The sequence below is a fragment of the Sminthopsis crassicaudata genome, chromosome 1, assembly GCF_048593235.1.
Source record: "Sminthopsis crassicaudata isolate SCR6 chromosome 1, ASM4859323v1, whole genome shotgun sequence".
In the NCBI taxonomy this organism is placed as follows: domain Eukaryota; kingdom Metazoa; phylum Chordata; class Mammalia; order Dasyuromorphia; family Dasyuridae; genus Sminthopsis; species Sminthopsis crassicaudata.
The window spans coordinates 247,423,583-247,439,861 of record NC_133617.1 but is presented as its reverse complement, the minus strand read 5'-3'; the positions used below and the strand labels follow the sequence as shown (position 1 = coordinate 247,439,861).

The window sequence follows — 16,279 nt, the reverse complement described above, 5'->3', positions numbered from 1 at the left end:
TTATTATCTGGTTTTATTTTTTAACTATAGCCATCAGATGCTTTCTGCTTTATTTTACCAGTTATTTTCTTCCAGTAAAGTATCAGCTTGAGCCAAAGATCATAAGTATAACTAGCAATGAGGGAAGTCCAAAATATTTTTAAGAGTTTTCATTAGGAAAGAGAGAAAGAAAATAATGACCATTTCCTCATTAGTATATGTTTATGTATGCTATATTATTTACTTCTGTATCATGCTTGGGAGAATAATGGAGTAGTTTTGACCTGTGCATGTTTCACGTTAGAGTATAGTGAGTCACAGACAAACTTAAAATTAGTACTTCTAAGGGCCATTCAGTTTACATAATCTAACGCTCCCTCAATAGAACAGGCTCAAGTTTCCAGACTAAAACCATTCCTTCTGGAAGGATCACCTCATCAATTTTTCAAAGCTATCTTTGTGAGAGGCTTGCCATAGGTCAACTGACCTGAATGTTTCAGGTCAACTGACCCAGCTATCAAAAAGCTTTCCCGGATGTTTAACTCCAAAGCTCCTTTATTATTGTGTGTGGCTATTTCTTTGTCTCCCTTCTTCAAATATCTCTAGTGAGCAGGTAATGACTTTTTTTATTTGGAAGAATATCATGCTGCTCCTGTTTGGTAAATACGCCAGTCAGATATTCAAAAGAAATTCACCCAGATCTTTACAGATAGAGAAGTTAAATCCTCCAGACTAGAATGTTCCCAATACCTGCCCTAACTTGATTTTTTCTTCTTTTGGAATAGAAACTTATTAAGTTTTCAGTCATCTGTGATTTTGTAAAAATCACATATATAGTCAGTAACAGCTCAAGGGTTTCATCAACATTTTTTTTTTTTTAGTACTTTATGCTGTTCTTCCACAAGCTGCAGTTAACTTAATGCTCTAACTGCCTGTCTCAAATCCTAAAGAAGGCTTAGTAAAAAGAGTGTTGGAATTGAAATTGGTAGAGATGTGGGTTTTGTACTCTGCCTCTGGCACTTCCTTGGGCAGATCACTTAAATTCTTCAAGTCTCAGTTTCCTCATCTATAAAATGGTGATTATAATTTGTGTACTACTAACATGCTCCGTGGATTGTTGTAAGGAAAGTACTTATAAATCTAAGATATATACATACATACATACATACATAGAAAAACACATGTAACAATTATTAAGTGATAACAATATTAAATGAGCAATTTCAACGGCACTTAAAAGCATATCAATTTCAGATTTCAATTGGTGTTTCAATAGAACTTCAAAGTTACACACATTTATCTCATTTGAACTTAACAACAGAACTGTGAAGGGGCCAGTACTGATATTATTATTCATATTTTATAAATGAGAAAAGTTAAGGCATGAAAAGGTGGTGACTTGCCTAGAGATCACAGTTAAGTTTCAGAGTTATTGCCTGTGCAGCGCCTTTCTTGATCTCTGCTATACTTTGGTTGTTTTGAGGGAAGCTTCTTTTCTGTCATTCTGTGATATTTTATAGAGGCCAGTTGCAGGCCATGCAGGCCACACTTCAGTAGAATGCTCTTTGGCTCTCTGGATGTCCAAGTAGCCACTAGATTGTTGTTTAATTTAATTTTTCTTGCTTCTTTTCTGTTCCTTCATTAAAACTGTATTTTGCTAAATGGAGAGCTAAATGGACTAGCACAGTCATAGTAAGAAAAGGATTTGACATAAATAATGCTCAGTATCTGTTTTCATGAGTTTCATTGCCCTAAACTTCCCAACCTCCCAAGTAAAACGCTTGTTTTACTAAATCATCTGACAAGTGACAAAGTCTACATCTGGCTTTGACTTCCTTTGTGTATCCCTCCTTTTGCTAGCTTTTATTTCTTAGGAAGTCATTTTTCCACTCTCTTTGTTTCTGACTACAAATATGTTTTCCCCCATTGTCCAGTGTTAAAGCCACTCTTGGGTTCTTCTAAACTCCAACTCTAGTAACCAGACTTTGAACACGTTGCCTAAGCTTTAGATTGATGAGTTTAATGCTATCAACTGTCATTTACCTCAGGCAAAGGAAGCAAACTGATGTTTTTATCAGCCACAGGCATCATTTTTTACTGGGCTATGTGGGTAGAGATTTTAAGGCATCAGCAAGAATGTATACAGGATATAAACTTGGTTCCTTCATTCTTATTTCTGTTGCTTTAGCTGCTCTGGTATGAACATTTTATTAATATAGTAATTCTTGTGAGACTCTTGGTTCTACAGATGGAGCAGCCTCTTAGAAATGGAGATGTTTTATTTATCCATCAAAGACAATGTAGCTTCCTCCCTCTCTCAGAACACAGTTTGACAGTAACATCTTAGAACAGATGTTTCAGCAACCTCCAGATGTTTTTGTTTGGTGGCACAAAGACTCTGTTCTTCTTGGAATGGTCTGTTAAATAATCCGTTCCCCTATGCAGAGGTTGAGGTAGTGTGTATATGTGTGTAAATTGATTTCACATTGAGGTTGAGAGGAGGCGGCATTTAACTCTTTAGGTGGTCTCTGGGATTTAGCTTCCAAAGACTCAGTTTTCCAGTTTGTGGGATTGGCAGATTTCATAGACATGTTGTGAAAAAATAGTTTGGCCTCTTCTCTCAGATAACCAAAATGCATTGGTTTGTGTGTCCCAAGCCCCTTTTGTCAAAAACAGGAATCCCAACAGAGTTCTCAGAAAGTTAGTTAAACAAATACTTTGAGGGAATTTGAGCATTCCTGTTGGGCAATTGCTTTTTTTTTTTCCCTTTCCCTTCCCTTGAGAAGTCCATTAGAGAGATTTTTTTATCCTTATTAACTTGAAAAGAATTGCCATCATGAGCTATCCTTGGACTAGCATAGGATATGATTTCAGGGAATCTTCCAACAAACCTGTGGTAGAGTTTTAATTATTAAGACATGTGCTGTTTTAGCAGAAAACATTTTTATTTAACTATGTGGGGGTGGATGGAGGGCTTTATTTTGAAAATGTTGAATAAATGGAATTGGATCAGGTTTACCCAACTGTTTTTTCACCTGGCCTACTTCCCAACCTTTAGTGAGTGACTCACCAATTAGAAACTGTGTGGGTGTAGGCATATATACAATGTATCTATAGAAATGTTCCTAGGTATATGTATTAGGGAGATTGTAACAGATAAGTACTGTACATTATTGTCGGTTCCTAAAATTACACATCTACAGCTCTAAGGACCTTGGAAGACATGTTTATTTGGAGTCAGGGAAACTGAGTTATATAACTGTAATAACCAAGAGATAAATTACCCCCCCAAGCCTTAATTTGTTTACTTATCTATAAAATGAGATTATACTAGATGGCCTTGAAGATCTCTTCTAACTCTAGATTAGTAGTCCCTATGTGACAAGATCAGAAGATACTGGGAGGCAGACAGAATAGATATCCGCAGGAAATAATTTACTGCTATCTTTGAGGTGCTCTTGCTTATGAGAGTACCAGGCTTGGAGTCCTCCAGATTCTTACTTTCATGAGTTCAAATCTGGCCTCAGGCACTTATCAGCAGTTGTGAAACCAGGCAAGTCACTTAATCCTGCTTGGCTCAGTTTCCTCATCTGAGGAAAAGCTGGAAAAGAAAATGGCAAAACAGTCTTGTATCTCTGCCAAGAAAACCCCAAATGGTCTATATCCCAAAGAGGTCATAAAAAAGAGAAAAGGAGCCACATGTGCAGAAATGTTTGTAGCAGCTCTTTTTAAGGTGGCAAGGAATTGGAAATTGAGTGGATGCCCATCAGTTGAAGAATGGCTAAATAAGCTGTAGGACATGAATGTAATAGAATACTATTGTTTATAAAAAATGATGAGCAGGCTAATTTCAGAAAACTCTGGAAAAACTTATATGAATTGATACTGAGTGAAGTGAGCAGAACCAGGAGAACACTGTACATAGAAACAGCAAGATTATGTTATAGTCAACTATGATAGACTTAGTTCTTCTCAGCAATACCATGATCTAAGACAATTCCAATAGACTCCAGATGGAAAATGTTATCCATTTCCAAAGAAAGAACTCTAGAAGACTGAATGTAGAGGGAAGCATATTCTTTTCACCTTTTGGGGGTTTTTGTTTTTCTTTCTTATGGTTTTTCCCTTTTGTTCTGATTTTTCTTTCACAACATGACTAATGTGGAAATGTGTTTAAAATGACTATGTGTGTATGAGTATATACACATGCACACACATATTAAAAACATATCGAATTGCTTATTCTCTTGGGGAGAGGGGAGGTAAGGAAGGGAAAAAATATTGGAACTCAAAATCTTACAGAGATTCAAAGCTATCTTTAAATGTAATTAGAAGAAATTAAGTATTGTTAAATTTTTTAAAATGGCATCACAAAGAGACAGATACTGACTCAAAAACAATAAAAACCTTGGGACAAATTATTTTAGCCCTCTATACCCCAATTTTTTTCATCTGTAAAATGAAAGGATTGGCCTAGATGACCTCAGAAATTCCTTTCTGTGCCAAAGCTATGATCCTTTAATCCTCATATGAATCAAATTTAAAGCCTTCCTCCCTGATGAATGATAAAACACGGGCACTAAGCTCAACAAAGGGCACATCCAGTGGTAGTACCATACTATGTTGCCCTTGTGGTCATTCTTTTTATTTTGGTCTGGGAATTTTTGAACTTCAGAACTTCTCATTTCCATCTCAAAGCAATATTGCTTATGAAGATTTTAATGCGCTATTCTTAGACTGTTGGTGTTTATTTGTAATAATGATGTTCGTTGATATTTACTGTAATTGTGAAAAGAGGGATAAATTTGTGATTATTTAGACTCAACTTTCCTGAGACAAAATAACTGTCTAGTACTGAGCATAAAAGAAAACTATTTAAAGTGTGTTTTTAGACACTGTCTCCCTTAATTATTCTTTGTAAACTGATTTTTTTGTTAAGGGGAAGAATCCCTGAAATATGTTATATGTTCCACAGCTTAGAATGAGAGTAAAGACCTATTTTCCAAGGACCTGTATTTCTAGGAATTATTACACACTGGATCAAATTATACCTTCAATTTACACAATAAAGAATAATGCCTCACCTTCATTATAGCATAGAGGCCCTTAATCAGAAGCATTCTTGTCTAACCAGGCCAGTGTTCTGACAGGATTCTACCATATTCTCTGACTTCTATTAGCCCAGCAAGAATGCAACCTCCTACCCCTGAGGTAATTTGTCTATTGAAAAATATTTCTCACACAGTTTGAAATTTGCCTCCTCAGAGCTCTTAACTCCTTTCTTTGATTCTGAAAGTATTAGAATCCAAGCAGAATTCAGAAAATAACTATTGATAAAAACTAAAAGCCTTTATTTAGTCCCATGCTCTCAGTCAAAGCTTTAAAAGATGGGGGGAGGGGTTAATATAGAAAAAGTGCTACCATTGAAGTGCTGAAACTACCTAGAAATATATTAAGTTGTGTTTTTATCTGTACAAGATCCTATTTAAGTAAAAATTCGAAGTCCATGGGATAGGAGTTAAGGATTTATGTTTATGTGATCATAAGGTTAACAATATATATGAAACATAATTAAGATTGATTTACTGTAAGAAGTAGATTAAATCTATAAGATTTAGAATAAATTCACTGTCTGGAAAGAGTTAATAGTTTATTTTATTTCAAAATGGAAATTTCTGGCAGACATCTATTCAACTTAACCCTGGAGACTCTTTTTTCACTGTAATAGAATATGAGTACAATATAAATGAGGATGCTTTTTTTTTTTTTCATTCATTTTCTAGCTTTTCCTTGAAGTGCTTTTTCTAATAAAGAGAAGACTTCCCCAAAGGATAATAGGGATCAGAGATGTGTGCAGTTGCCACAGTGACAGCTGTCCAGTGTAAACATCTCACTCACAGTACTTCTGTTTATCATCTGTTTTCAGGGCAGTTTAAGCTGCTGGAACAAGACCGGGATATTAAGGAACCAGTGCAGTATTTTAACAGTGTGGAGGAGGTGGCGAAAGCATTTCCTGAACGAGTTTACGTCATGGAGGAAATAACATTCAACGTGAAGGTAGCCCTTGACGAACAAATATTTATCCCTGCTTGAGTGTTTTAACTTTTAAGCCTTCACGAACATAATAAATCCACATCTGTCCCACATAGGAGGACTTGCAGAGAGTATTTATGAAGCCTGACTTTTACTTATGGCTTGGGGGTCTGTGGAAACATAACACACTGAGACCAGAGGTTGAAATGTGTAGAGGTTGAAATGTGTGGTGAAACTACTTGAGTTTATCCCCAAATATACTCACACATTTGATTACAATGATATGTTGTTTAAAAAAAAAAAAAAAAAGATTAAAAAGACAATCTCCTTAATACTAAACCTGGTCTGTAACATATGTTGTTATGTTTTGAGGTTCCAAATAAAATCTGGGTAAGCCAAAATTCTCAATTAATGATTTATTTTCTGTGACATCTTCCACCTCCCCCTTTTTAGGATAGGAGAAGAAGAAAGTTAATACTATCAGCAATTTGTGTTTTGTTTTGCTTTTTACAAAAAAATCATCAGGTTGTTCCTTGAGTTCAGTTACCCTTTCCATCTTATCCCTTTACTCCTTCTTCTACATCAGTGCAACAATAATCATGATAACTCATAATAGGACAGTAATTTAAGGTTTACAAAAATCCCCCCCCCTTAAAACAACTTGATGATAGCTTGTTTAATATTAACTTCATTTTATAGATGAGAGAACCAAGGCCGAGTATTCAAGTTAACTTCTCTATAGTCACACGATTTTTCAAAGGACTTGAATCTAGATTTTCTATCTCTTGAATTCAGTGCTTCATTGAGTTTTTGAAGCTCATTTTATTCAGAAAGCTGTCTAGTCATCAAAAAAAGTTCAAATTTGGTCTACTATGTGTTTACAAAGACAAGTAATCATATTACTATATCTTGAAATTTTTTGACTGTAAGGGTTAAAAAATAAAGAGTTTTCTGATCACTACTGAGATAAGCAGGAAATTATTAAACCGAACCACCCCATTCCCTGAACATTCCAGGTAATTGAGGTTTTACTGTATTTTTATAGTACGGTGGCAGGTTTCCAGCTGTTGGAAGTCTGCACTGAGTGTAAAACAGACTTACCATTTATGTGGAATGGTGTCTGAGCGCGTGTGCCCCAACATTTAAACGAGTGAGTCACTCCACCTACACCTCTTAGAAAAAGAAGGGGAAAGAATGTCCTAAGACAACCTCTTAATTGGAGATGTTGATCTGCTCATTTTAATTGACTTTTTAACTTCCTGTCCTGAAAAACAACTGTTATATTCTACTCTTTAAATTGTCATGCTTAAGAAAAATAAGGGAATACATTTTCATTTATTTGCAGACCTTCAGAAAATAAATTACGTTCAGTATTGGACTTTTTTTAATTTTGATTTTTTTGTTTTGGTTATTTCCAAGATAATGGATACCGTCTTCAGAGTGTCTTCATTTTATCACATGTTTTGTAAGAGTGTATGTGGTTTTCTTTAAAATTGCAAGTTTTTTCACCTTTCTTATGAGTAGAGTTGTTGGAATTTTAATAAGCTCCATTACAGGTCAAACAGATGACACATTTATAGCTTAGTAATACTAGAGTAGCAAAGTGACAGAGTGGATGTAGTCCTATACTTGGAATCAGGAAAATCTGAGTTGAAATTTTGTCTTAGATACTCATTAACTATGTAATCCAGTGCAAGGTATTTTATTGTTGTTCATTCATTTCAATTATGCCCAATTTTTGGTGACTCCATTTGGAATTTCTTAGCAAAGAAATTAGAGTGGTTTGCCACTTCCTTCTCTAGCTCATTTGACAGATGAAGAAATTGAGGCAAACAATATTAAGTGACTTGGCCAGGATCACACAGCTAATAAGTGTCTGAGGCAAGATTTGAATTCAGGAAGATGAGATTTCCTTACTAGTACTCTAATCTACTTGGCCACCTCTTTGAAATTTAGTTCCACTATTTCTAAAGTAAAGATAATAATGACACAAACTCACTGGGTTATTGTGAAGATGAATTAATATATGTAAAGTGCTTTGTAAATGAACTTCAAAATGCTTTATAAATTCAAACTATTATTATTATAATCCATGATACTATTAGTGAATACTCCAATCAGAAGTCCAGCCAGATCTCTTTATCTCTTCTTCAAAATCTATCCATATCTTATGTATTTCAGAGTGATTTCTATATATTATATAATACAGGTAAACTCAATAGTATCATGGGAAATGCCCTTTCAATAAACTTACTGAAGTTCAGTATTATTGTTCAAGTCATTAGAGAGAGGGAACCTTTATCAAGGTTTTTCTCATATCTTTTCACTTTTTTTTTTTTGTTGTTGTTGTTGTTGTTGAGGCAATTGGGGTTAAGTGACTTGCCCAGAGTCACAAAGCTAGGAAGTATTAAGTATCTGAGATTTGAACTCAAGTCCATCCTGATTTCAGGGCTGGTACTCTAACCATTGTACCACCTAGTTGCCCCCTTTTCACAATTTTTAACTATCCAATTTGAAATCTTCTCTGCCCTCATAGAGCTTAAAATATCTGATATCTCTTCATTTATGAAGAGTGTTTTATCATTTAAATGTCATAAAAATAAATAAAATTATATTTTAGAATCCAAGTAGAAAACCTTTAACTTCATTAATTTCTGTCTATATTCTTCCTTGTTAATACAAAATATTTCTTCATGAAAAATAAAGCATAAAGATATGTTTTAGTTTCTTGGAATGATAACAGTTCGTAACCATTCATTTGTCACATTTCATAATCATTCGTCACATCCTAATTTGCCTCATTCTTTTAAAAACCTATTTTTTCTCTCTTTACACTTAAATCAGTACATTTTTTATTCTGATTCCATATTTCATTAGGCATGACCTTGGACCCTCAAGCCCAGTACAAGGCCCTTAGATATTTTATAAATGCTGACTAATTAGTTAATTGGAATATCTTACCAAGCTAGAAAGCCTTCAAATAGGAATATAGTAATAGTATAAATATTAACAGTCCAAAGAAATTGTTTATTCAGATGAGCTTGAAATCAACGTTACTTTCTTACAGGTCTGCTTTACAAAGTTCCTAAATCATTTCACTTTGCAACTCAATGTAAGGAAGGTATTAGAGAAAAAGAAAACTATTTGTTAGCTCTACTCAAGCTCAAGACCAGGCTAGTTAAGTTTAGAGCTTCAGTACTAGGTTAACCATTATTTGGTGAAGTTTGGGGCTCTCTAAGTTCTTGAGGACTACTTACAAAGTTAAAAAGGTATTGTTATTTATGAGTTGAATCTATCTTCTATGTAGCAGGAATGGCTTCCCTAACGAAATAATAGATCTATCACCATTGTTTAAAAAAAAAAAAAAAAAAAAAGTTTTTTCATTTTTTTTTTGGTTATATCTGACTTTTCATGACCCCATTTGAGGTTTTCTTGAGATACTTGCCATTTACTTCTTTAGCTCATTTTACAAATGAGAAACTAAGGCAAAGAGTGACTTGCTCTGAGTCACACAGCTAGTAACTATTTGAGGCCAGATTTAAATTTGGGAAGATTGAATCTTTCCTGACTCCAGACCTGATGCTCTGTCCTAGCACCCTGAGTATACATTGGAAATTTATGTTATACATTACAAATACATAAGACCAAGATTTAAAAGAATGATTCGGTAGAATCTGTAGATTTGGTTAGACTTGTATAGGGTAAATATGCACATTCATGTATGACTGTTACAAGATAGTATCACATCTATGTGGTATTTTTATCATATTACTGAAATGTCATTGAATCCACTGAAATCTATCTAAGAGCTAGAAGTGTTCTCAAACTCTTTCTACTAATGAAATCAGGTTTTTTTCAATATGGAATCTGAGAGATTGGCCTGTGGCACCAGAAAATTAAATTACTTCCTATAGGTTACCCAATCATTATGTGTTAGAAGCAGGACTTAACTCAGGTCTTCTGGACTGAAAAGTTATCTCTCCTTACATTATATCAACTCTCTAGAGAATTTTGAAAAATATTTGTGTGGTGAGGTGAAATAAACTGTCTCCCTTTATCCCTACCCTTGTCAAAGTTTCTTTAAAAAACAAACAAACAAACAAAAACAGTTTAAAATACCTGAAGTATACCACGCTAAATTCTCTATGAAGCCAGAAAATTCTTTTGTTGTAGAAAGTAATCATAGGGGCAGCGAGGTGGTGTAGTAGATAGAGCACTAGCCCTGAAGTCAGGAGGACCTGAATTCAAATGTGATCTCAGACACTTAACACTTCCTAGCTGTGTGATCCTGGGCAAGTCACTTAACCCCAATTGTCTCAGCCGCCACCCCCCAAAAAAAAAGTAATCATAAAGTACTCTAGGAGGAAATATTGATAATTGATTTCCTTAGCAAAATGAGACACACCTATGTTCACATGTAAACTCTTGTCTAGATCTTAGATTTGTTTCATGGCTTTTTAAGCTGTATGTTTGCTAATAAGAGCTAAGTTATCAATAATAATAACAGTATTTAACCTCTATATAACATTAAGATTTATGAAATGATTTACAAACATCCCATTTTCTCTTCACAATAATCCTGAGAGGTAGATGATATCATTGTCCTGATTTTACAAATGAGGAAACTTAAGCAGAAATTAAATGATTTTTTTCTGGACCACATAACTACTACGTGTCTAAAGGGCATGTTTGAACTAAGGTATTCATGAGCTAGCTTCCTAATAGAAAGGCGCAAACTGAGGCTGTTTCACCAAGCACATACATTGTTTGTGAATTTTCAGAGACATTATACTGATATAATGGAGATATAAACATACATGTGGTACTTATAGTGGGAAAATATGCATTTTGTGTGTTAAAAAAATTGGAAAAAAATAAGAAAATGAGCTAACACTCATTGATTGGCATGTAAAGCAGATAGCTGGCAGGTGACATGGTGATTTACAACTAAACTGTAAAAAGTAGAATTTCATCTTGTTTCATTTCAAGCAAAGCATAAATGAGACCAAATGAGGTGAATGGGATTTGAAAGAGACTAATAGTTAGAAATAATGGCTAACAATTATAATAACGTAGCCAACAGACATAGTCCTATACCTAGAATGTTCTTCATCTGCATTTCCTCCTTATAACTCCCCCAGTGTTTTTCAAGACACAGTTCCCATCTTCTCTCTGGTTTCCTACTTGGTATTTTTGCCTATTTTTATATTCCCAGCTTTTAGGGTAGCATATGATAAGCACTTAATAAATATTTGTTGTCATTCAGCTCATGGACAATTATAAGATGCAATGTTATACACCTCCCGCGCCCCAATGTGTATATGCCAATAAATTGTTATTATTGTCATGAGATAACTTGCCTGACCCTCTTGTTTTTCAAATGAGGAAACTGAGGACCATAGAGCTTAACAAGAGGCAGGTGATATAATACAGAGAGTAATGGACTTGAAGCTAGGAAGATCTGTATTGAAATCCTCTTTATACACTTAATATCTATTTAACCTGAGCAAGTCACTGAACCTCTGTTTCTTTATTTGAAAATGGGGATAATAATAAGAGCATCACAACTTCACAGAGTTGTTCTAGGCACAAATAATTATGTATTACATATAAAAGCACTTTATAGTAGTATCATAAATGTTAATTATTGTCAACGTTGTTGTTAAGTTGCAGAACCCACAGGATTTCATAGGATCATAGATCATAGGAATAGGAGAGGACCTAGAGATTTTCTAGGAGCCTTAATGCCCCATAGTTTACAGATGAAGAAACTGAATCACTTCTTCAAGATTCAAGGTAATATAATTCATTTCAGTAGATGTAATTGGCCACTTACTTTATGCCAGGTAAGGCTCCATGCCAGATGCTGGTGATATATAGGTAAATATGACAGATCCTTCCCTTTGCAATTTTATCATTGTAGAGAGCTCATGATGATTTATCTCCCTACTGATGCAGATGAGTCACTCAGTATTCATTTATTAGTTGCTTCCTATGTGCTAGGTAGTACCTATGAGAGACCAGAATATAGACCCTGCCTTCATGGAACTCAGATAATAATTGGAGAGATATGATGCAAACAACCATGCACATACAATATTTATGCAGCAATGATAGAAGATCATCTCAGAGGGGATACACTAGTGGTTGGAGAGAAGGAAAAGAGGCAAAAGAGTATTTATTACGCTAACTGTGTACCAGTCATTTTGCTGAGCATTTTTTGAGTTTTATTTCATTTGATCCTTATAAATACTCTAGAAGACAGGTACTATTATCATCTTCATTTCATAGTTGAAGAAACAGAAGCAGTCAAAGTCTAAGTGACTTGCTTGTGATCCCTCTCTGTGGAAGCAGAACCAGAAATATAAGAAATTTAGGATTAACATGAAATTTTAGGGTTAGGATTAGAGTTTAAGGTTAGGATTAGTATTAGACGTGGTATTTCTCTGATACCAGATTTGAACTCGGATTTTTCCCAACTCCTGGACATGCCTTCTATCCAGTGTTCTACCTAGCTGCATAAAGGGAAGAAGATTAGCAATGGTTTCTTTCAGAAGGTGAGAATTGGGCTGAATTTTGATGAAGTCTTAAAGGAACTCAGGAGGCAGAAGTCAAGACGAAGAACATTCTGATCATAAAGTACAGCGAATGGCAAAGCATGAAATTGGGAGATGGATCAAAGAATGGCAGGATGGGAAGTATTAACATCGACTCTTCTGCAACATGTCTTAGAAAGTTGTCTGGTGCTCTGAGATGTTAAGAGGCTTACCTAAGGTAATAAAACCTGCATGTATAAAAGATGGCATTGGAATCTAGATCCTCTGGATTTTCTGAGGATGGTTCTACCTTCTGGACCATAGGACTGGACCTTTCACTGTCCTATATTCTACTGAATCATGCTTCCTCTATGACCAAGTACAGCAGGTGATAGAACTATAGCAGAACAGACATAAAGAACAACAGGTTCCACAATACCAAAGGCTAATTGCCACTCTTTTCCTTTCCTTCCCCCAGCCTGCAAAGATGCTGATAAAAGTGCTCAGGCAGTTTTTAGTTTTGATTTTAAAAAGTATGTTTGGGCAGCTACAGTGTCAAGCCTAGAGTTGGGAAAATTCATCTTCCTGAGTTCTAATCTTGCCTCAGGCACTTTCTATCTATATGACTCTGGCAACCCTGTTTGCCTCAGTTTCCTCAACTATGAGATGAACTAGAGAAGGAAACAGCAAACCACTTTAGTATCTCTGTCAAAAAATACCAAAAATGGGATCATGAAGAGATGAGTCACAACTGAACAACAAGAAGTATCTGTTTTTTCTTTTTTTAAAAATTCTCATCTTTGCCATTTTTGTTATCTTTGATGGACATATCACCAGTTTTGATTTTTATCACCTTCTGTTTTGTTGGTTTAGAGGGTTTTAGTTTGGTTTGGAAGAAGGACATGGAAAGGGCTGATAGCTTCCTTGGTCTCACTTTCCTCCACACCCTCCTGAACTTTACTCAGAAAGTCAAAAGTTATCTGCCTATCTGAGTCAGCTGCTCCAACTGATAGTTTGATCTACTGCCTTATTGAAAATGTTCCCTGGCTTTGAGCTTTATGAGCCATGATATTCTTTACCATACTCTTCATTAAAGGGGTATTTTAAAAAGAAAAAAAAAGCTCATTTTAAAACCTAAAGTTCTAAACATTCCAATATTTTTAAAGTCCAGCCCCAAATGAATATTATATATCTCTTGAAAATGCAAAATCCAAGAAATTCAGTTAAAACTATGTAGCAGACAAGTCACTGTGGTTATCTTTTTTAAAATGCTACCTTCTGTAAGTAGCTTTGATGATAATATTGCAAGAATCCTTTTTGTTCTATCACCAGGTGAAACATAATGATTAGGGAAAGAAATTTAGAAAGTTCTCTACCTCATTCTCTACCCCTTTTTCCCATGGGGGAACTAAGAGAACTTAGGTGATTTGTGGACCATCACACGGTAAGTGGAAGAACCAGTATTTGAACTGTCTGACTCAAAATCTCATGTTCTTTGTATTGTACCACATCCACATACTTGTTCAGTTGTATCCAACTCTTCATAACTCAATTTTTGCTATTTTTGACTGAGATATCCGAGTGGTTTGCTGTTTCCTTCTCTAACTAATCTCATAGTTGAGCAAACTGAGGCAAATAGGGTTGCCGAGAATTACACAGGTAGAAAGTGTCTGAGGCCAGATTTGAACTCAGGAAGATGAATTTTTCCAACTCCAGGCTTGACATTCTAGCTGCCCAAACATCCTTTTTTTTTTTTTTTAATCAAAGCTAAAAACTGCCTGAACAGATTTATCAGCCTCTTTGAAGGCTGGGGGAAATGAAAGGAAAAGAGTGGCAATTAGCCATTGGCATTATGGAGTCTATTATTCTCTATGTCTATTTTGCTGTAGTTCTATCACCTACTGTACTTGATAGAGGAAGCACAATTCAGAAAAAAACAGGTATTAAATACTGCATTCAAATCCCAGCTAGCATGATAGAAAGACAATTAAGTTTGGAGTGAGAGCTATTGAGTTTCCATCCCTTACTTACCACTGTAGTCACTTGGAATTCACTTAATTTCTCTGGTTCCCTTTTTCCACATTTGTAGTTCATTTCACTTCTGCCCACATCTAGGATTTTCCTTAAGGTCTTTGTAACACTGAATGAAAGAGATGTGACTCCTGATTCACTGAGAGATCACTGCACCTTTGGTGCTACATACTTGCATGGAGGGAAACACTTTATCAAGAAATTGAGGAGAAGCAGTTGTTAGAAGCCAGTGCTAGCTCATGATAAAAGCATTCTATATTTATTCTATCTTCTGTATTAGGTGGATTCACATTTTATAAATGAAAAATGATGAAGTTAGACAAGATGACCTCTGAAATCCCTTTCAATTGATCTGTTATACATTCTCAATTCCTTTGTGACCATGCATGAATATTTCTTTCTAGGACTTGGTCTTCATTTATATGAGGGAACTGGGCTAAATGACTTCTGAGATCCTTCTATCCCTAAGTCTATGACTCTCTGAGTCCTAAACCTAGGAAATCCTGAATGTTCTGAAGTTGTTTTGTTCTAAAATTACATAAAGATATTATGATTCCAAGCAGTGCTACGTCCTACTCTTGAATATTTTCATCACCAATTTCCCAGGGCAGAGTATATACTTAAACAGTTCTTGGAATAAGGGAATAAAGATCCTTCAGAAATTGTGAGCTTTGGCACTGATTTAAAAGGCTTGCTTTAGGAAAGGATGGAGTTTCCCTTGTCTACTCAGATTTGAAGGACCACTTCTATCCCATGTGACTTGAAAATCAAAGTGACCTCTGGAGGAACTACATGATAGTGGACCTGGCTTACCCATGTGTTGTCTGGGCCATTCATTTTGGCATTTAGCTTTTGGCAAGGCAGAGAGTACTCATCACCATAGCTACCAAAGAATATGGGGAAATATTTCAGTGTTGCCTCTTTTTTGACAGGTGAAATTTTTAAAAGGTCAGGTTCAGAAAAATTAGGGACAGTTGAGGGTATAACTTTATTGGGAAAAATGAGTAAGAGTCAGATGGTAAAACAGTTTAATAGATATTATAAAGTTCGCAATTCTTAGCACTAGGCAACATATGAATGCTGAATTTTTATAGGTTTATTTTACTTTTTTCTAAATACTATTTTATTTTCCCCAATTACATTACATGTAAAGAAATTTTTACATTCAATTTTAAAAATTGAATTCTGAATTTATAGACTTGAAGGATAATTGAACTAAAAGAGTCTTTATAAGTAATCTAACCTACCTATTTTATAGAGAAGGGAACTGAGACATAAACGTTAAATAATTTATCCAGGATCACAGTTAGTCAAGGTTTAAATCCAGATCTTTCTGTTTCCAAATCCAGTGTCCTATCTGTGTTGCCCTTTTCTTTTCTAGTTTGTCATTGGCCTAAGGTCACATAGCTAGTCTGTAGCTAAGCTAGGGGTCAAATTAAGATCTTTATAATTTCATTAGCCTTCTTTTTCCCTCCATATAGCATTGTTTCTGGTATGGATTTTAGATATGTGGGTCATAGATTATAAGTGCAACAGGCAAACCTAATACAAAACCTTTGAAAAAAAATTATAAGTATCTATAATGATTATGTGTAGACCAAGAGTTTCTTAAACGTCTTCTTCTCATGACCCCTTTTCACCAGAGAAATTTTTACATGATCCTGTGTATATAGGTATACAAAATAAGTATGCAATTCAAA

The 16,279-nt window shown here is 35.0% G+C and overlaps 1 protein-coding gene across 2 annotated transcripts in view; it reads left to right on the top strand.

Moving 5' to 3' along the window:
• Positions 1 to 16,279, top strand: part of GAREM1 (GRB2 associated regulator of MAPK1 subtype 1) — a 193,352-nt gene that overhangs the window by 143,178 nt on the left and 33,895 nt on the right. For both annotated transcript variants that reach the window (XM_074277466.1, XM_074277457.1), the window contains exon 3: positions 5,906 to 6,036. In XM_074277466.1, coding sequence (XP_074133567.1) covers positions 5,906 to 6,036 — 131 coding nt within the window. The remainder of the gene's footprint in view (positions 1 to 5,905; positions 6,037 to 16,279) is intronic.